Source organism: Lutra lutra, chromosome 2 (genome assembly GCF_902655055.1).
Source record: "Lutra lutra chromosome 2, mLutLut1.2, whole genome shotgun sequence".
NCBI classification, from domain to species: Eukaryota; Metazoa; Chordata; class Mammalia; order Carnivora; family Mustelidae; genus Lutra; species Lutra lutra.
In genome coordinates, this window is record NC_062279.1 from 162,635,518 (window position 1) to 162,663,211 (window position 27,694).

The 27,694-nt window shown below is 35.6% G+C and overlaps 1 protein-coding gene across 7 annotated transcripts in view; it reads left to right on the top strand.

Annotated features, from left to right (window-relative positions):
* Positions 1 to 27,694, top strand: part of TBC1D19 (TBC1 domain family member 19) — a 156,902-nt gene that overhangs the window by 61,128 nt on the left and 68,080 nt on the right. For all 7 annotated transcript variants that reach the window (XM_047719058.1, XM_047719057.1, XM_047719062.1 and 4 more), the window contains 3 exons: positions 7,808 to 7,880; positions 12,829 to 12,867; positions 15,209 to 15,321. In XM_047719058.1, the coding sequence (XP_047575014.1) occupies positions 7,808 to 7,880; positions 12,829 to 12,867; positions 15,209 to 15,321 (225 nt within the window). The remainder of the gene's footprint in view (positions 1 to 7,807; positions 7,881 to 12,828; positions 12,868 to 15,208; positions 15,322 to 27,694) is intronic.

Consider the following 27,694-nt stretch of genomic DNA (forward strand, 5'->3'; position numbering starts at 1 on the left):
AGAGAGAGAGAGAGAGGGAAGCAGGCTCCCCGCTGAGCAGAGAGCCCGATGCGGGACTCGATCCCAGGACCCTGAGATCATGACCTGAGCCGAAGGCAGTGGCTTAACCCACTGAGCCACCCAGGCGCCCCGAAACAATTGTGAATTTTAAAAAATTTTTAAATTTTTTTAAATTGTGAATTTTTAAAATTTTAAGGAATGTGCATTTTAACCAATTCAACATTTAACAATTTACATTTAACAATTCAACCAACCTTTATTAAGCTTAACAAGATGAGGTACTGAGGGAGATAAAGGGAAGGGAAGATGAGGTAGAGCTTGTCTTTGCTCTGGAAACTATCACATTTTAGTGAGGAAGTTAGTTTTAAAATAGAGCAATTATAGAAAGGTGGAGAGAATTCCTGATGGTGGAATTAAGAAATTATCACTCCTTCTTCTGCTAATCTCCCCAAAGCAATAAGGAGCACAGAACTATAAATACCATCATTGGTGAAACTAGGAAACAGCTTATAACTGTTAATATTTTCCTTTGGAGAGCTGGTAGGAAAATGACTTAAACATGAAAGAAGGTCAAGCCCAAATGCTTCGCTGTAGGAGATGGGAGATACAGATGAGAGGCATGGCAACAATCAGTTTATCTTTCAGCTCTGTTTCCACCTCTTTGTTTTGCTCTGCTTTATTATGCTAGAGCTAGATCTTACAAACATTCCTCTTCTGCTAACTGGCTTGATGTTAGGCTTTAGCAGTAGAGGGTTCTGGAGGGGACACCACCGACTGAACAGGAAAAAAGAGCTTTACCTTCCTGGTTCCTATGTTCAGAAGCATGGAGAAGCCAGCTCCAAATTGTGCCCTCTGGCAAGTTTCTTCACCCACCCACTAAACCCCCATGCACATTACTGGGGTAGCCATTCTCTCTCCTTAAAAGACTGAATCTGGGACTCCTGGGTGACTCAGTCAGTTAAGTGTCTGCCTTCTGCTCAGGTCATGATCTCAGGGTCCTGGACCCTGCTCAACCAGGAGCCTGCTTCTCCCTTTCCTTCTGCCCCTCCCCACCGCTTGTTCTCTCTCTCTCTCTCTCAAATAAATAAATAAAAATCTTAAAAAAAAGAAGACTGAATCTCATGGAATCTAAGATAGAAAACAAACAAAAAAAAAAACAGAAATAAATAGAGAACGAAATAGTGGATGTCAGAGTGGGGAGTGGTGGGGAGATGGGCAAAATAGGTGAAGGGGATTAAGAGGTATAAACTTCCAGTTACAAAATAAATAAAGCATGGGCTGGAAAGTACAGTATAGAGAATATAGTCAGTAGAAGTGTAATAACTTTGTATAACAGATGGTAACTACAACTTACCATGGTGAGCATTTCATAAAAAAAAAAAAAAAAAAGTCTGAATCTCAGTCTTGAGGGCAGGGGGAACCCTTTCCAGAGTTCCTAGTTCCTTCTTGGTTCCCTCTTCATCAGTCTAGAAGTCATAGTTGCTTTTTGCATTTGCTAATTCTGTTTTTCCCTGTTCACATTTCTGGTATGATTTCTGTTTTCTTACTGGACACTTGACTGATACAAAAAGCAACATGATTTTCTCCACAGAACTTTAGAAAGGCTCAAGAAGTGGAGACATCACATGTTGCTGAGCCATAGGGTTGAAAATGAGACTGTGTGAAAGTCTATATCAGGAGATAGCAGACCCCCAGACTCCTACCACGTTGTATATTCATTCAGGTGATTCCTTCTTCCCCACAGGAGACCAGAGACATATTCATGAGAGAGAAAGAATCAGAAAGGCTAAGAATTCAGAGATTTCAGATTTATAGCAGTACAACTATGAGACACTGCTTTGAAAACAGAGAAATTAAGTGAAAGTTGACCAAATGATGAGACTAATACCCTCATCCCCTACCTCCATCACTGCGCCTGCCCAGTTCTCTCCCTCTGTTGCATCCTGTACCCCATCCTTGCTGACACAGCTTCCAGTCAATTGCCTCATTCCTAAATATGACTGACCAGCCTAGGATCTCCAGACATTTATTTGAAATCTTCTAATTTGAAAGGCAGAAACCAAAATTAAACCACCTACCCCCCCCAAAAAAAAAGAGAGAAAGAAGGAAAAGAAAAATAGGCAGTTTAGGGAGTGAATACTTATCATGAGCACTAGTAATTGTTTTAGGTTTGGAGTTACATTCACACTCAAAGGATACAATAGGTCATAACCTGGCATCAGGTTCCCTTAGATTTGTAGAATAATACAGGACAGAAGACACAGCATGTCTGTATATCATGCAGATCTTCGCTGGGTGTCCTCACAGCCAATCCTATGCTACTTCCCAGCCCTGACAGGTAATGCATGCAATTGGAAGTGACAGTTACATAGGCACAACATAGGGAAGTCATACACGATAGGAACTGTTTCTTATAATGCACATGAGCATAACTTCCAAGTCCTGTCAAGGGACACCACACCAGAAAGCTAACGCCTATGTTTTCCAATAGATTTTTATAGTCCACTCAGAGTCTTCCATTTCAAATGTAATTTACCATCAAGGGTCATATTTTTTTTTGTAAAGCCCATTGGTTAGTAATATAGCTGACATTCCTTGCCGTAATTTGTGTGTCTGTGTGTATATATGGTGTGTGTGAGATCCAGAACATTTTCAGGGCAACAGTACTGGGTAAAGGTAAACCCAAGGTCATCTTCACATGGACAAAGAAGTTAGCCTGTCAAACATTTCTTCCCCACAGGAGACTTAAACCATTAATATTCTCAGAGAAGTTAACTACTCGTGAAACAAGAATTGCAAAAGAACGGAGTTTCATTAAAACAACAAAACAAAACATGAGAATGAGAAAGAACATTTAGAAATCAAAAATATGGTAGGAGAGTTGAAAACAAAGGTGAAGAAATCTCTATCAGAAGACAAAACAAAAGCAAAAAGCCAAAGAGATGAAAATAAGAGGGAAAAGATTTTTTTTTTCTAAACTAGATGATAAATCCAGAAGAACTAACATCTGACTAATAGGAGTTCCAGAAAAAGAAAACAGTGGTAGGGGAATTCTTAAAATTGCCAAGACCTCAGGTGCCTGGGTGGCTCAGTCAGTTAAGCGGCTGCCTTGGGCTCAGGTCATGATCCCAGGTCTTAGAATTGAGCCCCACGTCAGGCTCTTTGCTCAGCGGGGAGCCTGCTTCTCCCCTGCCTGCGGTTCCCCCTGCTTGTGCTTGCCTCTCTCGCGTTTTTGCTCTGGTAAATAAATAAATAAATTCTTTTTTTTTTTTTTTTTTTTTTTTAGAGATTTTATTTATTTATTTGACAGAGAGATCACAAGCAGGCAGAGAGGCAGGCAGAGAGAGAGGAGGAAGCAGGCTCCCTGCTGAGCAGAGAGCCCGATGCGGGGCTCGATCCCAGGACTCTGAGATCATGACCTGAGCCGAAGGCAGCAGCCTAACCCACTGAGCCACCCAGGCGCCCCTAAATAAATAAATGCTTAAAAAAAAAATCCTAAGATCTGAAAGATAGGAATCTCCAATTCCTATGAATGAATCCTATGAATGAAAAGGCCTACCTACTTTCCAATGCCATGAATGAAAGAAGACCCACATAAAGGCCCCTGAAAAGAGGACTCTAAAAACATTTTATAGAAGAGAAAAAGAATACATGTAAAGTGTCAGGAATTAGAGTGGCATCTGACTTCTCAGCAGCAAAACCGGAAGCGAGGAGATTTCGAAGTAATCCCTTTAACAATCCAAATGATTTCAAGCCAAGAATTCTATATGTAGCCAACGGTTAATCAAATATGAGATTGGAGTGAATGTTTTCAGATGTATATGATCTGAAATATTTACTCTTATTAGGGGACCTATTGGAAGAAAGCCTCCAAAACAAGCTCATAAAAAGAGCAAAGTAGGGGACCCAGGAAACAGGGTTCCAACCTAAGAGAAGAAAAATTTCCAGAATGAGAGTGAAAAGAAGTTTCAGGGCAAAGGGTATGCATAAGGCCAGAGCACGGGGATTCCAGACTGCGAGGGTTCCAGGATGAGTGTTTGCAAGAAAAGTTTGACCACATGCAAAATTATATTGTGGGGCACCTGGGTGGCTCAGTGGGTTAAGGCCTCTGCCTTCAGCTCAGGTCATGATCCCAGGGTCCTGGGATTGAGCCCGCATCGGGCTCTCTGCTCAGCGGGGAGCCTGTTTCCTCTCTCCCTCTCTGCCTGCCTCTCTGCCTACTTGTGACCTCTGTGTCAAATAAATAAAATTTAAAAAAAAATTCTATTGTGGATGGTCTTTTCAGAGTTGTTGGAGGTACAGGAAGAGATAAATGATTAGAGAAGATTATGTATGTGAAAAAAGGATTTAATTATGAGCTGCATATACAAAAAAGTAGTACAAAAAAGGAAACATTTATCACATACTGCTTGGCTCAGCAGTGGATATTTAGTCATAATGCAAACTCTTAATATGGATTTAATAAAGAATTGATATGTAATTATATTGGAATGATGGAGGAAAAGAGAATGTACCTGAGCTAAAATCCTTATTTACAATAAAAAGTCAATAGATATTTGAAACTGATAAAAGTAGCCATAAGTGTTACTTGAAATATGGAGGTAAATACCAGAAAAAAAAGCTGTAAATAGTTATCCCTGAGTAGTGGCCAGTTATGACTGTGTGTGCACGTGTGTGTATATGTATGGCAGAGGAATGTTTCAGATAAGGAACTGCTATTTTGTTGTTACATGTTTTTAGCTGATTTGATGTCTTAAACTATTTGCTGTATGTGGAAACAGTATAGCATGATGGTTAAGTGATTAGATTCTGAAGCCACCTAATTGGGATTTAAATTTTTGCTCTTCCCCTTACTGGCTATGTGACCTTGGGCAAGTTTCCTTGAGCCTTAGTTTTCTTATTTGTAAAGAAGGATAATAACATCTCGTAGAAGTATTATATAGATCAACAAGTTAAGATGTAAAGTATGAGTTGAATTGTGTCCCTCAAGAAGATATGTTGAAGTCCTCACCTTTAGTACTTGTGAATGTAACCTCATTTAGAAATAGGGTCACTGCAGATCAATCAAGTTAAGATGATATCTTACAGAAATACGGTGAGCCCTAATCCAGTATGACCAGTGTTTTTATAAGAAGAGAAGAGACACAGAAGAGAGACATACAAGGAGAGTTTCTAAAGACAGTAGAAGCAGAGATTGGAGTTAGGCATCTATAAGGCAAGGAACACTGAAAGTTGCCAGCAAGACCAGAAGCTAAGAGAAAGGCTTAGAACAGATCTCCCCTAGAGTTTTCAGGGAGAGCATGGCCTTGTTAACACCTTGATTCTAGCCTCTAGAACTGTGAGAATAAATTTCTGTTTAAAGCCACCCGGTTAAGTGGGACTTTTTTTTTTAATGGAAGACCTAAGAAACTAAAATATAAGACATATAGTTGGTACCTGACACTTAGTAAGTAGTATATAACTGTTCATCATTACTGTTAAAAATATAATCAATTAAAAAATTAATTTTTAAGAAGTTATTTTTTAAAATATTAGAAGACCTGTTTGTAGTAGTTTATATAAAATATAAAGAAGAGGCAGTGGCAGATTCTTCTGCTGGAAGTGGTAGGAGGTCTTCTTAGAGGTACTGCCATTTGGACTAGTTTGAAGGAGTTTGCTAGGTAAAGAAGCAGGAAAAGGATGCTGCTGTATGAAAAGTTTAGTATGTGTGTGAGTGGGACTAGTTATGCCTTCTGTCTGTCTGGGGAGACCTGGAGTTGATGTGGATTCGTTCTTAGCTATTGAAGAACCAAAAGCCTGTGGCTAATTTTCAAAAAACTTGTGGCTGTCCCCACTAAGAGTATGGTTAGTCCTTCTCTTCCTGCTGTGACTAGGGCTAGTTGTTCCCGCTTTCCTTGAGTCATGTGGCCTGGGGATATGGTTCTGACTCCATGATGCATAGTTTATTTGAGACCCTGGTCTGTGTGTGTGAGTATTGAACTGAGGCTCCATGAGTCAAATGATCCTATAATAGATGGCTTTCAAACCTAGTTCACAGTGTTATTTATGTAAACTCATCCATGTTAAAAGGGCATTTTTAATAAACTAAAAATTTTTAACTCGAAAGTGAAATTGTCAGCTCATTTGTATTTACCGATTCAGTCACAAAGAGGCAACAGGTTGAAAACTAGAGCTCAGCACTGTGACTCAGTATTTTTGGGATCCCTCTGCAATATGTCACTTAGCACACTGCTAAGTACTGGGGCTACAAATATTTGTAAGACACAGTCCTTGTCTTCCAGGAGCTTCGGGTTACTGGGGAGATGGACAGTAAGAAGATAATTTCAATATGATATGATTCTGTTCTTTGCTAGAGGTTTATAAAAGGTAATACATGTAGCATAGAAAGTTGTTTCCATTAGCCCATAATTTCAAGGAAGGCATCCCAGAAAGCCTAGTATCTTGGGTAAGTTTTGAAGGAAATCTGAGATTGAGGTGCAGGTCTACTGCTATTGAGTGAAAAATAGTACAGAGCAGTGAGATAGAAAATGAATGTTCAGAGTTCTGTTTCTGTACCTTAACATGACTTAGCATAAGTAAAATTCCCTTCTCCATTGTGGTTACAGAAGCTAATAACGACATGTTTATCGGATCTAGGTCCCTTCCGTAGTATGAAGGGACTTTTCCTCTTTAGTCGTTAAAAATTAGAAACATAAATTGAAGTGCTTTTTGAAAGTATATATAAAATTCAAATTTAGTTAAAAATTGAAGTATAACATCAGTTACTTAAAATCAATACAAAAATAAAATGACTATGCATGTTAGGCTGGATAACTGTCTTATGAGGGGCAGAAATAAATCACTAACTTAAATAATAATACATAATTATGAAGGATTAAAACTAATTTCATCTTTTAAAGGAGAAGGAAGTTTGGTTTTAGCAATTAGAATAATAACAAAACACTGAGGCAAATATTAATAGAAATATTTAATTAAGGAATAAACATAATGTGAATAATATGAGGTTGTTGTATATTTAAAAAATAACAGACAAACATGTTTACTTTCCCTGGACATTACTAGATAAGTGGAGGAAGTCTGGAGAATAAATCTAATTTGCTCTTAGTTTAGCAGAATGCTTGGTAGTTTAATTTTACTTAAAAATTAATTTAAGTTGTTTTGGATATTTGCAGTGTTTAGTTGATTAAAGGTGAAGTGAAGTATAGTACCATAGAAAACAGGTAGAGAATCATTTTGGTAATTTTAGGCAATGAATTTAAAAAATAAAATTGTTGAGTTCTACATATACTGTATGTGTGTGTGTGTGTGTGTGTGTGTGTGTGTGTGTTAGGAAAGATTTGAATGTTATTAGTTCTTTACTCAAAAGTATAATTATCAGGGTGCCTGGGTGGCTCAGTCGTTATGTGTCTACCTTCAGCTCGCATCATGATCCTGAGGTCCTGGGCTCGAGCCCCACATCGGGCTCCCTGCTCAGCGGGAAGCCTGCTTTTCCCTCTCCCACCTGCTTGTGTTCCCATCTCTTCTGTTTCTCTCTCTGTCAAATAAATAAATAAAATCTTTTTTAAAAAAAGTATAATTATCATGTCTTACTTAACCGATTAATCTATTACTTAATAAGGCAAAATTCTGACTAACGCATTACTTTTGAAAAGTTGAATAAAAACCTCTTCTTGTTAAGATATTTGAATGAAGCAAAGATTCATTTTACATTGTAATTTTTATTTAAGCTGATGTTTGGAGGAGACTGATTTTTTAAATATTGTGTAGCAAAGTCTGAGATGTATGTTAATTCTATGTTATTTTTCAGAAAGAATTCTTTGTAGAACTCGGCTTAACTACAGGACAGCTGGGTATAGATGATTCTACACAAGTGCCTCCTGGTAAGTGCTTCTCCCATACACCATATAATTAATGCTAAATGAGAACGAGTTGAAGGCTTATCTGGTCATTTCCAAATTAATCTAGTAACTTTTTAATGTCTGAAAACCAAGCATACTTTTTGCTTCTCCTTGATTTCTGTTAATTATTGAATAGAATTCTGTATGTTTTTATTATCAGAATTCAACTAGATTTTGTCTTTTAATTTGAAGGTCTTTAATTTTGAAAAGTCATTAAATGTACTCATATCATTGGGCTCCTGGGTGGCTCAGTTGGTTGAGCGACTGCCTTCGGCTCAGGTCATGATCCCGGACTTAAGGATCGAGTCCCGCATTGGGCTCCCAGCTCCTTGGGGAGCCTGCTTCTCCCTCTGACCTTCTTCTCTCTCATGCTCTCTCTCACTCATTCTCTCTCAAATAAATAAATAAAAATACTTACATCATTTGGTTGGCAAAACTGTCATTGGCAGCACTCATGTTTTCCTTTACTGGCTGTTACTATCTTCATAACTATTTGTATCACCAAGTTAATTGTATACATATATTCTACCTTGTATAAACTTGGGCTATAAAATTAGTATCTTTTAAATATTAACCCAACAGAAAACTTCCACAACTTTTCTTCTTTGTGGATAAATAAATGTGATTTTCATAAAAGACCAGATCGGTATTTAGCTATAATAAACAAGAAGTAAAAATTGGCTTAAAATATGGAGGCCTATATGGTAGTGGAATCGTGCCAATCTTTCCTCCACCACTGGCTAGCTGTGTGACTTGGGCAAGTCACTTTACATTTCTGGACTTGTTTCTTTCTCTGTAAAATAAAGAAGTTGGCTGTTTCTTATTATTAATAACAATAACAAATATAATAAAGTCATTGAGTACATATTATATGTTACATGTGTATTGTCTAATTTTAACTCCCAGCTCTAGAAGGTATGTTCTATTACCATTTTAAAAACTTTATTAATATATAATGCATATGGACAATTACAGGGGCACCTGCCTGACTCAGTTGGAAAAGAGTGTGACTCTTGATCTCTGGGTTATGAGTTTGAGCTCCACGTTACGTGTAGAGATTATATTTTTATTAAAAAGGAAAAATACATATATCGTAAGAGAATGACCCATTGAATTTTTATGAAGTGGACACACATATTAAAATACCACCCAGATCAATAAACTGAAGCCCCATCCTATCCTCTTTCAATCTTTATTTGCTTTGTCAAAGATAACCACTATTCTGATCTCTAGCAGAATAGATTAATTTTGCCAATTCTTGAACTTTGTATGAATGAAAGCATATAGTATGTACTCTTTGATGTTTGACTTCTTTTGTTCCACATTATGTTTGCGAGATTCACCCATATTCTGTGTAATTGTGAGCAATTTTTTTGCATTATAGTATTCTACTGTTGATGAGTATTTGGGAAGTTTCAAGTTTGGGGCTATTACAAATAAGGCTGCCATGAATATCCTAGTTTGTTTCTCTTGGTGAATGTATGTATACACCTCTGTTAAGTATATACCTGGGAAGATGATTATTCTCTTCTGGCGTTTGCATAAGTTCAGCTTTGGTAGATAATTTCTAAAGAATTTTCAAAAAGGATAATACCAGTTTACACTTCCACCAACAAGGTATGAGAGTAGAAGTAATTGTCCTATATCCTTGCTAATGCTTAATGTATGCCATCTTCTTTGTAGTCATTCTGGTGGTATATAGTTATACTTGATTATGGTTTTAATTTTCTAGTATCATGTGAGATAGAAGTTTTACTACCATTTTAAAGTTGAAGAAGTGGAGATGTTAAGTAACTTGTGCAAGGTCACAAAGCTAGTAAGTGCTAGAACCAAGATTCAAAACTAAACAGTCTGCCTCCAAAGTCTGCCATTATATGCTGCCTTCCCCTTGACCTTTGATAGTCCTTTTTATTTTATGAGAAGATATCATATATCTCACAGAATAAGATATTGCTGTGGTTTAGATGTTTTTGTCCTGAAATATTTTGAAGTTCTAATCCCCAAGGTGATGGTATTAGGTGGGTCCTCAGGCAAATGATTAGGTCAGGAGGATGGTGCCCTCACGGATGAATTAAGTGCCCTTGTGAAAGATCTCTCAAGCCCCTTCCACCATGTGAGGACACAGAGAAAAGTCAGCAGTTTGCAACCCAGAATAGGGCATGCACCCAACCATACTGGTACCCTGATCTTGGACTTCCAGGCCCCACAACTGTAAGAAATAAATTTCTGTTGTTTATAATCCAGTCTGTGAGTGTTTTATTGTAGTAATCTGAACAGACTAAGACAGATACCTTGTATTTCTGTTCATGGCCAGTGATAGCCGTACATATAACAAAAGGAAAAGAAAATAATAATAGTATAACTCTGAATGATATTTATGTTTTTCATTTTTGAAATAACCCTTAAGAATTGCTTAAAATTATTCTAGATCCTGTAGTACCTATGCTTTAGAAAGCCTAATTATTTTCTTAATCTAGAATACAGTTCTTTCTTTTTTGATTCACTGTAACACAACAAATATGAGACCCTGCTAAGGGCCAGAGACTAGTGAACACATAGGTGTGACATAATATTTACTCTTGGTGAAGAGGTAGTGGAAAGTAAGATTCAGATAAGAATCAGTGTGGTATTTGCTGTTATAATATACATTACATATTACGTATATACATACATACATATGTATATTATCACACACATACATATGCATATATATATATACCTACATACATACATACATACAGCAGAGGAAGGAACGCTACATCTGCTAGAGGAGGCTGATAGTCTCTTTAGTTGATGCAGTTGTTTTTATTCTCTACTCCTCAAAGCAGGACTGCTAGAAATTGGGAGGAGGGAATCAAGTGCCAAGATGGTCACCAGGTTGCCAGGGGACCCAGGCTGTACTTACCCAGACAGTCACATGTAAGTTCATGGCCCTTAACACATGGTTATCCCATTCATTAGAAGAGGTAAACTAATCACTGTTGTAGAATCTAACAAATCCAATTAACAGTTCCTCCTTTCTCAGCTGGTGGGGAGAAAGAGAAAGAGAAAATGGAAAAACTGATTTTCTCTGGGGTGGGGAAAAGAGCTAAAATTTTTCCCTCTCATAGTTGCATAATCTTTTTTTTCCTCTAATTTTTGAGTAACATTATAGTAGTATAACATACATACTGAAAAGGACACAGATCCTAAGTATACAGATCAGTGAATTTTTATGAAGTGAAAACACTTGTGAAACCTCTGACTAGATCAAGAGATAGAGTATTACCAGCATCCCAGAAGCCTCCAGGTACAATTCTACACTCTAGCAACCTTCACGGGTAACAACTATCCTGACTTCTAACATTGTAGGTTAGTTTTGCCTGTTTTTTACTTTGTAGGTATGGGACCATACAGTTGATGATTTCTACTGTTGATGGTCATTTGAGTTGTTCCCACTATTTGGTTATTACCAGTAGTGCTGCCATGAAAGTTCTAGTATATGTCCCTTGGGGCACATATGAATGCATTAAAGTGTATACCCAAAAGCAGATTGCTAATTGTCCTAGGATGTGCATACATTCTGTGTTAGTAGGTGCTTCTAGTTTTCCAAGTGGCTGCACTATTTACAGTCCCACTGCCTTTATATGAAAAGTTCATTTACTCCATTTTCTTTGCATGTAAAATTGTCCATCTTCCATTTCATCATTGTGATGGGTATGCATTTCATAATGGTTTTAATTACATTCTTGGATGACTAATGTAGTTGAGTCTCTTTTCATAACTTTAGTAGTCCTTTGGGTCTCCTCTTTTTGTAAATAACCTGTTCGCATGTTTTGCCTATTTTGTCAGATAGTCGTCTGTCTTTACCAGGAGTTCTTTACATGTTCTAGATACAAGTCCTTTGTCAGGTACATGCATTGCAGATACAGTTCCCCACTCTGCGACTTACCTTTTCACTCTCAGTGGTGTCTTTTGTTTTGTTTTTTTGTTTGTTTTTAAAGATTTTATTTATTTATTTGACAGAGAGAGATCACAAGTAGGCAGAGAGGCAGGCAGAGAGAGAGAGAGAAGGAAGCAGGCTCCCTGCTAAGCAGAGACTCCGATGTGGGGCTCGATTCCAGGATCCTGGGATCATGACCTAAGCCAAAGGCAGAGGCTTTAACCCACTAAGGCACCCAGGTGCCCCACAATGGTGTCTTTTGATGAATAGAACTTTTTTCTTTTTTAATGTGGTCTCATTTATTGAGTCTTTTCCCATTATGACTGGTACTTTAAAAGCAAATCTTGGGGGTGCCTGGGTGGCTCAGTTGGTTAAGCACCTGACTCTTGACTTTGGTTCAGGTCATGATCTCCAGAATCATGGGATCCAGCCCCACATTGGGCTCTGAGCTCAGCATGGAGTCTGTTTGAGATTTTCTCTCTCCCTCTCCCTCACCCCTCCCCCTGCTCTCTTGCGCTTGCTCGCTCGCTCTCTATCTCTCTCAAAATGAATAAATAAATAAAACTTTTTTTTTTAAAGTAAGTCCTTGTTTTTCCAATATAATCTTTTAAAATGGCATTTGTATAGTGGGATTTTACCTATAATAGCATTAAGGCTTTTTTAAGCTATGCTGTCATGGCAGATTAGAGAGCAAAAGTAGGGCTTTGCAAATGAAGCTGTCAAGATGAGTAGACATTTTTCTGTTCTGAAAAGATACTGTTTTATTTTAACAAAGGAAAATTAGTTATCACCTTTTTTCTAATTAAATGTACTTAACTCATTTTTAATTTCCTTAAACTTTAAACAACTTTAAAAAAAGATTTTCTAATATAAAGATATATATTCTTATAGTTCTCCATAGAGCCATTTAGCTTTAAAACAGTATCAATAGCAGAAAGATATACTTAATATTGTTCTAAACATGGTTAATCATATTTGTGTCAAATAATTTTATTTTATCATTTTTAGAACTTTTTGAAAATGAGCATGTACGTATTGGGCAAAAAGGTAAGATATTGATTATATTTATACTTTCTGAAAATGAAATAGTCTGAAGTAAATGTCTGCATTCTGTACCTCCAACTGAAATTCAATCTCTAAAAAGTCAAAAATCTAAAAAGAGTAATATTTAGTTGTGTAGTTAATATAATGGGAATCTTTATAAAGAGGAGAAATGCATCATTTTCACTTCATCAATAAATGTTAGATAAAGAAGTACACAGATGGCTCACTAAAAAAGGAAATAATAAATGCAGACACACATTCTTCAAGAATGTTAGCTTATTCCATTCAACAGAATTTCATTTTAAAATCAAAGAGTCAGGCTCTGTCTTTGATGTGCCCACACACTTCTCATTAGTGTTAATGGGAATATGCCCCTGCATCAGGAGAAACTATAACTTTCATGCTTCTCTATGACTGTTCACAGTGGTAAGGCTTAATAACCAAAGCAGCTCTTAGTGTTCTGGGGAATAATTTTTCCCCACCTTTGAAGATTATTTTCCTTGTTTTTATAAATCTTGTTTTGTCTTTGAAAAACAAAGTGCAGATAAGTCTTTGTGTCACAAGGACCTTCTACAGCAATTGGCATTGTCGTATTCTAAACTCACTAGTTCAGTTTTCAAAATCATATTTATTCCAGACTTCATCATTTTTCCTTCATATGCTTGACATTTGCATTAAACACAATTATAAATGAAAGAATATGCCTTGGCTTTTTAAATTTTATATGACCCCTTTATTTCTTTAGGTTAAGTAATTTTCATTTAGTATAAGTTTTTTTTCCCTTTTAAGAAGAAAATAGGAACACCTGGGTAGCTTAGATGGTTAAACTGCTGCCTTCAGCTCAGGTCATGATCCCAGGGTCCTGGGATCAAGTCCCGACTCGGGCTCCTTCCTCGGTTGGGAGCCCGCTTCTCTGTCCACCTCTACCTGCCACTCTGCCTGCTTGTGTGCACACTCTCTCTCGCTCCCTCTCTGACAATGAATAAATAAATAAAATCTTTAAAAAAATAGTAAGAAGAAAATAATAAGAAAACATTATGTTAGATAAATATCAGGGGTTGTCTGGAATATGCTTTTTTTTGTTAGATAAATATCAGCAGTTGTCTGGAATATGCTTTTTTTTGTTTTGCTTGTTTGGAAGAGCCTTTATTTCCAGACCTAATAGCTGGTATTTCCATTAAAGAAAATAAAAATGAAAATGAAAGCAGGATAATGTATTAATTTTGTATACTTGGCTGCTTACAAATAGTTTTTGGCCTTCTTAAAGGTTATCAGATCCTTTATTTTCTACCTCTTTTTATTTAAATCTCTCTTTTCTGTTGATTTTGGCAGGTAGCTAAGAAATCATCTAATATATATCTTACATCCTATATAATTCCTTTTTTTATTATGTTCAACTAGCCAACATATAATATATCATTAGTTTCTGATGGAGTATTCAGCGATTCATTAGTTGCATATGATACCCAGTGCTCATCACCTTTATAATTCTTAACCATAATACTTCAAATACCATACTACTTCCAAATACTAGAGCATCCATGACTTAGAGAATATACATAAGAAATTTGAGTTTTGTGTAAATATGACTTTACTTGATCATGGAATACAAAGATTAACTATATGTTCATATATACAATGGAGTATTAAGCCTCCATCAGAAAGGATGAATACCCAAATTCTGTATCAACATGGATGGGACTGGAGGAGATTATGCTGAGTGAAATAAGTCAAGCAGAGACAGTCAAGTATCATATGGTTTCACTTACTTGTGGAGCATAAGGAATAACACAGAGGACATTGGGTAAAAGAGAGAAGTGAGTTGGGGGAAATCGGAAGGGGAGACAAACCATGAGAGACTGTGGACTTTGAGAAACAAACTGAGGGTTTTGGAGGGGAGGTTTTGGAGTTGGGAGGGCCCGATGGTAGGTATTGTGAAGGGCACTTATTGCATGGAGCACTGGGTATGGTACATAAACAATGAATTCTGGAACACTGAAAAAATAAAATTTAAAAAAAAAATGAAGACAATCAGAGTACCCACCAATAAATAAATAAATAAATATATATGTGAGCTATGGTTAAAATAAAGTGATTTCCAGATACCTATATTAAAAACTTTTACCAGATTAGGTAAGAGGTGGGGAATTTAAAGCTTGACATGTATAGGGCTGTAAACAGGGCCACATCAAAATTCAGAGAGTAAAAGAAGGTTGTCAAGACATGATGTAATGTTAGATATAAAGATGAAATGTTAACTTCCTCAAAGATTTTTAATTAAGGATTTCAGTGTTATTTCTTAAATTATGAATTTTCTAATGAGATTTTTCTATACTTTTGACAGTTCTAGCAGAACAAGACAGTGCTGCTGCTCAACAGTATATCAGACAAGGAAGCCCCACAGCACTGAGAGCAGAATTATGGGCTCTCATTTTGAATATTTCCAGTCAACCGGAGGTAAGAAGAAAAAGGATGGGCCAAATTTGAGCTATTAACATTTATTTTTCAGTGACCAATTATTCAAAATAGAAATACTTTTGTTTTCTTTTTCTCTACTATGGTTTCTTAGTCTAATGTGTTCACTCCCTTTTTTTATTTTCAAAATCACTGTAGTTTTGAGTTCCAAGAAAAGATTAACAGAATTTAATCACTGTGTGCTTAACATAGAAGTTTTTGTTATTGATAATAAGTTGTATACTTTAAACTTAAAGCTACAAAAACCAGTAAATGAAATTGTAAGAAATGGAGTCCTCCAGTAGAGGTCAGTGAAGACATCTGGTAGAACTGTGTTGTTAGACTAAGGAGAAATAAAGAAGGACCACCCAGTACATGTAAATGAGCCCTTTCTCCCTACAGTTACTTTTGAAACGTATTACTATTTTTATGGTTCTAAAAAGTGATATATGATATAGGAATATTATTTTTCTAAGTATAGGAATGTTTTATTTTAGGAAATAAAATGAATATGAAGAGAAATCACCAACAGACTGGTAATAGATTCAATAAGGAAAAATTATAGAAGATATTAATTCCTTTTGAAAAAAAAATTTCTTTTTTTTTTTTTTACTTTAAGCCCATTGATCAAATAATCCATCTACATAAAGATTTTAATAAATAGCAAACTAATACTTCCCTAGCCTCGGCCTTAAAAACATGGGTTTTGGAATCATATGGACCAGGTTTCAACTCCTAGCTTACTCAACTTATTTGAAATGAGCCATTGAGCAAGTTAAATTTCTTGAAACTTCAATTTACCCACACTTATATATAGGAAATAATATTTATATCATAGAGTGGTGGTGGTTAAATGAAATGATGTATGTTAGTCTTTTAACACAGTGCCTGACACAAATAATCACCATTAATGATAGTAATAAAATAATACTTACATGTTGCATTTATTATGTTACAACTAATTATAATTTATAATAATGCAGTTAAGAAAATTAAATATTATTAATATTATAAAAACTACACCTCTGACTTTTGCAAATTATATATGTACTTGTGCGCTTGTGTGTAGTATATGTGTCTTTTAAATCTCCCTTCATGAACAGCACTGTCAAAAATTATTCTCTTCCTTTTTGAAAGAATAAACATTGTGATTTATTTCAGAGAAGTTTTGAAATAAGAAATGATATTGCTGATCTTTTGTGGTGACACTAGAAGTAACAGTTTACAGAATAGATGTTGAGTATATATTGGGCATTTTTTGTGAGTGTATCAACACTTGGAGAAAAGATGGTAACTCTTGTTCTGATCTAATGGTGTAGTTGAACTCCCATGTTCCCTAATCAGGAGCTACAGTAATAAAATCTGTCTCTCCAGAGAAACAAACTGCTGCTATTTAGAAACAAATTTAGAATTTTTCCAGAAGTATCACTCTAGAATAAAAGTAGTAATCCTAGATAATGATTGTTTACTATAATATACAAAGGCAGTTTTTACACTTGAGTTTTGGAGCTAATGGTCATCCTAATTTTTAAATGTAAAATGGCAAGTTTATAAATAGAAATTAATATTATCAGAAAAACAGTTTTGATTTTATTGAATATAACACTTTCCTTCACTTATACTTGTTTTCAGCTGTGAAAGTATGACCTCAACAAACTGGAACAGTTCCAAAATAATGGTTGTAGGTAATACATTAGAGGGTGAAGTGGGGGAAAGAGAGGGAGAATGGTTGCTTCTTAATAAGAATACTGATTCAGAACTTTTTGTTCAGTTGCTTTTTAATCACTTAAAATAAGCTACACATACAAATGCATCATAATTAAGGAGTTAGATAAGTGGAATATTTCACATTTCACACCCATAAGGATATTTTAAAAAATCTTATCTCAACAGAAAGACTGGATATAATGGTTTAAGTTCCTAATAATTAATTTATTTCACTAGAACATTACTAACTTTGATAGTTTCTCTTATCAAGAAAATATGTGATATGTTTAAAAGGATTGCTTTTATATTTTTTCTTTTATGCAAATCTCTAGGTATATATAAAAATATCTATATTTAATAAACATTATTCAAATTTTAAACTTTTTTGCTTAAGTTCAATTTGCTAAATTAAAGAATGCAGAAAATTTTTCTATACTTTGCTCTAGGTACTCCCTTACTGATAAAATAGCCAGGACTACTATTAATATTTAACATTTTCGGAGCACCTGGGTGGCTCAGTGGGTTAAAGCCTCTGCCTTAGGCTCAGGTCATGATCTCAGGGTCCTGGGATCGAACCCCACGTCGGGCTCTCTGCTCAGCAGGGAGCCTGCTTCCCTTCCTCTCTCTCTGCCTGCCTCTCTGCCTACTTGTGATCTCTGTCTGTCAAATAAATAAATAAAATCTTTAAAAAAAATATTTAACATTTTCTTTAGTGAGTTCATAAAGTTCCCCACAACCTTACACAAGTCCACAACAACTCCTGAGCTTCCTAGATTTTCCTCGTCAGCTCAATTAGTCTTCACAGTGCCTGTTTCTGACCTTCACTCTCCTCAACACTTCTTTTTAGAGTCTTAGCAAAACACCTCACCTTCGACTACCCAGAGAAAATAGAAAGCATCCTAAGAAACTCATTCAGATTTCTTCTACCAAACCTGTAGACTTAATTGCATTAGCGCCTGTTCATGCCTCCTCTACTTTTATAGCTAACCCTTCTGAAAAAAAGTCTATGATGGTGGCATGTACTTCCTTAAAATCATCAATTACTCAGTCTACCATAGTCCTGGCATACACCCACTACATGACTGTAACCACACTAGCTAAAGTCACCAAGAAACAGTAGACACATTTTTAGTCTTTACGTCTACTGCATTTGATACTCTTGCCTACTCTGCCCTTGAAATATTCTTGGTCTTTAATTTACTTTGCCCTGTTTTCTTAGTTCTTCAATTTCTTGTTCCCCTTTTTTCCGTCCCCATTTGAGTTCCTTTTTTAGACCTTAAGGGCTTGTATTTTTAAGAATTCCATTTTGATCCTCTTTTCATTCCGTACATGTTTCTTGGACTGTCTCATCCACAAGTCATTTACTCCCTAATGGCTTTGACTCTGTGTTCAACCAAACTCTCTCATAAGCCTAAAACTTTTATTTCCAGTTGCCTACAGAACTCCAATATGTGGGGCCACCTGGTTGGCTCAGTTGGTTAAGCATCTGCCTTTGGCTCAGGTCGTGATCTCAGGGTCCTGGAATGGAGCCCTGAGTCAGGCTCCCTGCTCAGCGGGAAGTCTACTTGCCCCTCTTCCTCTGCTCCTCCCCCTGCTTGTCTTCTCTCTCTCAGATAAATAAGTAAAATCTTAAAAACAAAAACAAAACAAAACAAACAAACAAACCAAAAACCCGCCAATATGTGTTTGGAAAGTATGCCAGACTCATGATGTCTAAAAGAAAAGGCACAATCTTTACCTCGATGTGTTTGTGGTTCTTCAAGAGATGCTCTGTTGTTTCTCTTTGCACCAGGCAAAAAAACCTACTCAGACTTTTGTCTGCTTGGAGACTCCTACTCATTTTTCAAATACAGCTTATTCCATCCTCTTTTCTGAGAAGCTTTTCTAACATTCTCTCCTCTCCCTTGCCTTCTCCCAGTTCCATCACCATTAGAGTTAGATACTTGTTTCTCTTTTCATAACCAGGGCAGGAGCAAAGGCCTAAAGACAGAGGAAAATGTACCATACTTACTCTATTTGGCCGCCACTCTTTCTAAGTTGAGTGCCTGAGGACAGAGATTTTTTTTTTTCTTCACCATCTGTGAATGTCAGTATCTTGTACTGTGTCTAGATGTTTAATGAACTATATAAATTGTTAGGAATGTTCTTTGAGGTCTTTCATTTCCTGAAAGTACACTTCCTTTTTTTCTTTAAAGAGGTAGTGTAAGTCTGCATAAAATACCAAACAAGTATATATACTAAACTTTAAATATTCTCTGGTACTAAAAACTTGAGCTACTTTGTTTTTCAGAGATTGCTTTTTATAATTATAATTTATTACTCTTAAATATCTATATTACTAGAGCTTATACAACGCAATCTTTAAGAATATCCTGTTGTATTATTGGTAATCATTGCACTTTATAAATGCTTATGTATTTTATAGACTAAAATTAAACTATCAATATAAAAATAATCCCTTAATCACCATCACATGTTATAATTTCATTTCTCCTGCCCATGTTTTTCTTTCATTTTATATGGATAAATTACACTAAAGGTTATTGAAACCAAATACCATAGACTGGAATTAGGAAGACTAGTTCACTCACTAGCCAGTTCTATAATGTTGGCTAAGGCAATTAACTTGACCACATCTCATTTTCTTAATGTGCAAATAAGACAAATAGACTAGATATTTCCAAGGTCCCTTCTAGGATTCAAATTGTCCAACATGTTTTTTTCTTCTAGAATTAGAAGTCGATTTTTGTCAGTAGCACTGTTATATGTCAAGAGTTATAGATGTTGAGGTATTCGCAGCATTCTAAAGATGTATTTCTTTATGGAAGCATACTTACTAAAATTAGAATTTTAAGGACTTTTATTAAAATATTTATTAGCTTTCTAGCATTGGTCATGAAGTGTGTTTATTATTAATTTATAATAAAAGGCATTACAAATACAATTACAAATTGCTATTTAGGATAGCAATTAAAATTAAATTCCCTCTGGGAATTTCTGAATTATAGGCAATAATAGACTTAGGAATATATGTTTGCAGTATATATTACCTAAAGAAATATTTTCTTTGATTTTACTTCACTTTTTTATGTTAATAAAAATGTAAACCCAAGATTTTAAAATAGCAAATTAAATAAATAATAATAAATTGAAATCACTCGGGGTGCCTTAGTGACCCAGGTGGTTAAGCGTCCAAGTCTTGGTTTCAGCTCTGGTTATGATCTCAAGGTTGTGAAATCAAGCCCTGCGTGGGGCTCTGCTCTCTGCAGGGAGTCTGCTTGACATTCTTTTCCTCTCCCTCTGCCCCTCCCTTATTTGTGCACATGTGCGCTTTCTCTCTTCAAGATAAGTAAATAAATCCATAAAAAATATAAAAATAAATTAAAAGCACTCAAATCACTCATACTAAAATTATTAAATTTTATTTTTTAAAGCAATTTTAGTTTCATAGCAAAACTGATAAGAAGATACAGACATCTCTCATATACCTGCCGTGCCCTACACATGCATCATCTCCCAGCTATCAACATCCCCACCAGAGTAGTACATTTGCTACAATGGATGAACTTTTATACTGACATATCATAATCACCCAAAATCCAGTGTTCACCTTAAGGTTCATCTTGGTGTTGTACATTCTAAGGATTTGGACAAATGTATAATGACAAGATCTATCCTTATACTATCATACAGAGGATTTTCACTGCCCTAAAAATCCTCTGTGCTCCACCTATTCATCTCTTCCCCTTCAGCATGCTAGCAGTTATCTTTTTACTGTTTACATAATTATTCCTTTTCCAGAATGTCACATAGTTGGAATCATATATTATGCAGCCTTTTCAGATTGATTTCTTTCATATAGTAATATGCATTTAAAGTTCCTCCATGTCTTTTCATGACTTGATGGTTCATTTCTTATTAATGCTGAATAATATTCCATTGTCTGGACATACCACAGTTTATCCATTAACCTACTGAAGGACATCTTGGTTGCTTTCAGCTTTTGGCAACTGTGAATAAAGCTGCTATAAACATGAGTGTGCAAGGTTTTATGTGGACATAAATTTTCAACTCCTTTGTGTAAAAACTAAGGAGAAAACTTGCTGGATTATATGGTAATAGAATATTTAGTCTTGTAAGAAACCACCAAATTGTCTTCCAAAGGGCCTGTACCATTCTGCACTGCAATCAGCAATGAACATGAGTTCCTATTTCTCCATTTCCACAGCATTTGGTATTGTCAGTGTTCCAGGTGTGGGTCATTCCAGTAGATGTGTAGTGGTATTTTGTTGTTTTAATTTGCATTTCCCTGATGACATATGATGTGGAGCATCTTTTCATATGCTCGTTTGAGATCTGTACATCTTCTTTGTTGAGGTGTCTGTAAAGGTCTCTAGCCCATTTTTTAGTTTGTTTTCATATTGTTGAGTTTTAAGAGTTCTTTGTGTATTTTGGATAACGGTCCTTTATCAGTTGCATTTTTTTAAATTTTTAAAATTTATTTGACAGAGAGAGAAAGACGGTGAGAGAGGGAACACAAGCAAGGGGAGTGGGAGAGGGAGAAGCAGGCTTTCCGCCAAGCAGGGAACCCAGTGTGGGGCTGGATCCCAGGATCCCAGGATCACGCCCTGAGCCAAAGGGAGATGCTTAACAACTGAGCCATGCAAGCGCCCTTATCAGATGTATCTTTTACAAATATTTTCTCCTGGTCTGTGTCTTGTTTTCTCATTCTCTTGACATTGTCTTCTGCAGAGCACAAGTGTTTAATTTTAATGCAGCAAACGTATCCATTTTCTTTTTATTAATCATGTCTTTGATATTGTATCTATAAAGGCATCACCATACCTAAGGTCATCTCGGTTTTCTCCTATGAGTTTTACAGTTTTGCACTTTACACTTAGGTCTGTAATCCATTTTGAGTTAATTTTTATGAAGGGTATAAAGTCTTTATCTAGATTAACTTTTTTATATGTGGATGTCCACTTATTTTTTTATAAAGATTGTTTTTTAGTTTTTTTTCACTCCTTCATATTTTCTTTGCTCTTTCATCAAGGATCAGTTGACTATATTTATATGGGTCTATTTCTGGAGTCTGTATTTTGTCCCATTGATTTATTATCTGTTCTTATGCCAATACCATATTGCCTTGATTACTATAATTTTTTTTAAATTATTTTTATTAGCATATAATGTATTATTTGCCCCAGGGGTACAGGTCTGTGAATCATCAGGCTTATACATTTTGATTACTATAATTTTATAGTAAGTCTTGAAGTTCAGTAACATCAGTCCTCTAACTTTGTTGTTATTCAGTATCATATTGGTTATTCTGGCTCTTTTACCTCTTAAAATAGACTTTTAAAATCTTTTCCTTCTATTTTGATACTGTGTTGGCTATTTTGGGTTTTACCTCTTGATATAAACTTTAGAATCAGTTTGTTGATATCCATAAAATTACTTTCTGGGATTTTGATTGGGATTGCATTGAATCTATAAATCAAGTTAGGAAGAATGCATATCTTGAATCTTGACAATATTGAACATAGACTATCTCTCCACTTATTCAATTTTTCTTTGATTTCATTCATCAGAATTTTGTGGATTTGCTCATATAGCTCATATATTTTGTTAGGTTTATACCTAAGTTGAAGTTATTCTTTGGGGACTTATGTATATGATATTGTGTTTTTTAATTTAGAAATTTCCCTAGTTCATTGCTTGTGTATAGGAAGGTGATTGGCTTTTGTATATTAACCTTTTTATCTTGCAACCTTGCTATAATTTCTTCTTAGTTCCAGGTGGGTTTTTTTGTTAAATCTTTGGGATTTTCAACATAGACAGTCATATCATTTGCAAACAAAGACAGTTTTATTTCTTCATTGTCAATCTGTGTACCTTTTATTTCCTTTTCTTGTCTTATTGCACTAGCTAGAACTTACATCATGATATTGAAAATGGTGGTGAGAGGGGACACCCTTGCCTTGTACTTAATTTTAGGAGGAAAACTTTGAGTTTCTCAGCATAAGGATTAACAGTAGCTTTAAGTTTTTTATGGTATTCTTTATCAAGTTGAGGAAGTTCTGATTCTAATTTATGAGGGTTTTTATTATAAGTGGGTGCTGGATTTTATCAAATGCTTTCCTTTATCTATTGATATAATCATGTTATTTTTCTTTTTAATCCACTGATGTGATAGATTACATTAATTGACTTTCAAATGTTGAACCAACTTTATAGACCCATGGTAAAGCCCAAGTGGTCATGGTGTGCAATTCTTTTTATACATTGTTGGATTCAGTTTTGCTAATATTTTGTTGAAGATTTTTTTTTCTATGTCCATAAGTGATATTGGTGTGTTTTTCTTTTCTTATGTTTTTTTTGGTATTAGAGTAATGCTGACCTTACAGAATGAGTTAAGAAGTATTCCCCTGCTTCTGTTTTCTGACAGAAATTGTAAAGGATTGGTAGAATTTCTTTCTTAAATGTTTGGTAGTGAACCCCTCAGGGTTTAGTGTTGTCTGTTTTGGAACCTTATCCATTATTGAACCAATTACTTTTAACAGTTATAGACCTATTCAGATTGTCTATTTCTTTTTTGTGTGAATTTTGGAAAATTGTGTACTTCATATAATTGGTCCATGTCACCTAGGTTATCAAATTTGTGATTATACAGTTGTTTATAGTATTCCTTAATTATCCTTTTAATGTCTATATGTGATGATCTATATGTGATGTCCCCACTTTCATTTCCAATATTAGTGGTTTGTGTCCTCTCTCTTTTTTTCTTAGTCTGGCTAGAGGTTCATCAGTTTTATTGATCTTTTTAAAGAACCAGCTATTCTTTTTTTTTTTTTTTTTAATTTTGTTTATTTATTTGACAGACAGAGATCACAAGTAGGCAGAGAGGCAGGCAGAGAGAGAGGAGGAAGCAGGCTCCCCGCTTAGTAGAGAGCCCGATGCGGGGCTCGATCCCAGGACCCTGGGATCATGACCTGAGCCGAAGGCAGAGGCTTTAACCCACTGAGCCACCCAGGTGCCCCCAGCTTTTCTTTTCTTTTCTTTTTTTAAAGATTTGATTTATTTATTTGACAAAGAGATCACAAGTAGGCAGAGAGGCAGGCAGAGAGAAAGAGAAGGAAGCAGGCTCCCTGCTGAGCAGAGAGCCCGACACAAGACTTGATCCCAGGACCCTGAGATCATGACCTGAGCCGAAGGCAGAGGCTTAACCCCCTGAGCTACCCAGGCGCCCTTTTCTTTTTAAGATTGTATTTATTTGAGAGAGAGAGAGCACATTCATGCACACGTGTGAGTAGGAGAGGAGTAAAGACGGAGAGGGGGAGAATCTCAAGCAGACTCCCCACTGAGCACAGAGCCCGATATGGGACTTGATCCCATGACTGTGAGATCATGACCTGAGCTGAAACCAACAGTCGGATGTTTGCCTGACTGAGCCAACCAGGTGCCCCAGAACCAATTTGGTTTTGACAGTTTTTCTCTACTGACTTTCTGTTTTCAATTTCATTTATTTCTGCTCTAAATATTATGACTGCTTTTTACTACTTACTCTGAATTTAATTTGCTTTTCTTTTTCTAGTTTCCTAAGGTAGAAACCTAGATATTGATTTTAGATTTTTCTTGTTTTCTAATATATTCATTCGGTGCTTTTGCAAATTTATCTTTAAGCACTACTTTCAGTGAATCCCACAAATTTTCTTAAGTTGTTTTCATTTTCATTTAGTTGAAAATATTTTAAATTTTTCTTGCGAGTTCTTATTTGACCCATGTGTATATGTTGTTTAATGTTCAAGTATTCAGTCATTTTCCATTATCTTTCTGTTACTGATTTCTAGTTTAATTCTGTTGTGTTCTGAGAGCAGACATTGTGTGATTTTCATTCTTTTAAATTTGTTAAGGATGCTTTATGACCCAGAATTGATCTGTCTTGATGAATGGTTCATGTGAGCTTGAGAAGCATATGTATTCTGCTGTTGTTGGATGAAGTAATGTATAGATTTCCACTATATCCAGTTAATGGTGTTGTATTCAATTTTATCCTTTACTGATTTTTTTGCCTGCTGAATTTGTCTATTTCCGATAGAGAAGTAATAAAGTTTTATTTCAGCTGTATGGTTTATTATTATAAATGTATGGTTTATTTAATAAGTGATGCTGATAATTAACCATCTTCCTGAAAGAAAACATATGCTTATGAAAAAGAAGACTTTGCTTATGACATATAAAAATAAGTTTCAGGAAGATTATAAATATTCAAGTAAAAAATGGCAATTTTAGAAAAAAATAGAAAAATATTTGTATAAATATGTGGTAGGATGCCTTACCTAAGGCTAGGAAGGAAACCCAAAGCCATAAGGAATTTTTTAAAAATTTGTCAGTGTATACCATAAACAAAAATCAAACCACCCCTTTGTTTTGAACAAAAAGTATTTGTAATACAAATGACAAAGGGTTAATCCTCATTATAAATAGCCCCCCAAAAAATAACAAAATAAATATAATCTAGTAGAAAAACAGGGAAATGTTATAAAAGGCATTATCTTTGAAGTATAAATTCAAATACTCAGTAAACATATGAGAGGATGTTCAACTTTATTGATATTTGGGAAAGTGCAAATTAACAACAGTTAAGACCTCATTTTTTGCCTGGGTGGTTCACCTGGTTGAGCTACTGCCTTCGGCTCAGGTCATGATCCTGGAGTCCTGGGATTGAATACCGTGTCAGGCTCCCTGCTTGGCGGGGAATCTGCTTCTCCTTCTGACCCTCCCCCCTCTCATTCTCTCTCTCTCTCTCATTCTCTCTCAAATAAATAAAATCTTAAAAAAAAAAAAAGAATCCATTTTCCATCTGTGAGAAAGTTAAAAGTGGTGAGGATACAGGTAAACTTTTGCTGGTGGGAATTTGAATTGATGATTTTTGGAAAATGATCAGGCAAACTGTAGTCCAGCTAAAGATATATATTTAACCTTCAGCCTATAACCCTTCCTTTGCTGGTATATCCCATACAAAAGCACATGTGAATAAGGATAGTTATTACAGTGTTATTTGTAGTGACAAGCACTTCAGTATCCATCTATAAGAGAATGATTAAATAAATGGTGATCTGTCTATGGAATGGTGATCTGTCTATGGCACAGCTTTAAAAATATTGAAGTGTATATAGCTATTAAGAAGAAAGATAGATGTATACCTATTAACCTAGAGGGATGATCTTTCTATATAGCTAATTTAGAGAAACTGAATAATGAGTGCAGTGTGATACCAGTTCATGTTTAAAAAATGACAATCAAGGGGTGCCAGGGTGGCTCAGTGGGTTAAGCCTCTGCCTTCGGCTCTGGTCATGATCTCAGGGTCCTGGGATCAAGCCCCACATCAGGCTCCCTGCTCAGCAGGAAGCCTGCTTCCCCCTCTCTCTCCACCTGCCTCTCTGCCTACTTGTGATCTCTCTCTCTCTGTCAAATAAATAATCTTTTTTTTTTTAATTACAATAAAAACCCCTACATATAAGTATATATTTATACAAGCATAGAGAAAGCTATGGAAAAATACAAATTACTAATAATATTATAAATACAATGCAAATAACATTAGTTACTTTGGGAAGGCAGAATGGGAAAAGGAAGGATTGTTACCTTTTTCTTTATCCAGCTTTAGATTGTCTTAGTTCCTTAACAGTCACATATCAGTTTGTGATTTTAAATTTGTTTGATTTTTTTTAAAAGAGGCATAACTCTAGACTTACTAGCTTTTCCACTCTAGAAAACATTAAAGTATAATACTAGGCTCTTTGTCAGTTGTTGAGGATTGGTATTTGAATTAGATACTGTTCCTGTCTTTAAGAATGTTCTTCATTCTAGTGAGAGAAATGGATTCAATAGATACAGTGGAAGTTAAATAAAATAACAAATTAATTTTGCCTTAGTTAAGAAATCAAAGCATCATAAATAAGAGCAAAGTAAGGCTTTTTTATTAAAATTAAAATGACTAAAAATAGCCAGTAAATCTCCAGATTATCTTTAGGCAAAGAGCATTTTAGCCCAAATCAGAGAACTGTGTATTAAACATCTTTCAAGATTAAGAAATCATATTTCATGAAACCTAGGGTCAGACACCATCCTGCTAAAGCAGCTGCTCACAACAGATATTCTTTTTTTTTTTTTTAAGATTTTATTTATTTATTTGACAGAGATCACAAGCAGGCAGAGAGGCAGGCAGAGAGAGAGGAGGAAGCAGGCTCCCTGCTGAGCAGAAAGCCCGATGTGGGACTCGATCCCAGGACCCTGGGATCATGACCTGAGCCGAAAGCAGAGGATTTAACCCACTGAGCCACCCAGGCGCCCCCACAACAGATATTCTTTGTCCCTAAGGACCCTGTCCCTCACCTCTTACTTGTCTGAAGAAATGTCTTCAGAAAGAATCATACAGATTGGTGTGTAGTAGAGCTAAGCAGTGTTTGGATATCAGCAGAAACCAGAGCTAAAAGTGCCTGAGAGATAAATGGAGGGATTGGAAAAACACAAGGGCCAGCTAAAGCAATGAGATGATATTTCCATCTGTCTTTAAGACAACTATTATCCACTTGATTCTTACCTTCATTCTATTTTTTGAATGCCCTGACCAACATTAACCTGATGCTTAACTGGATTATAGTCT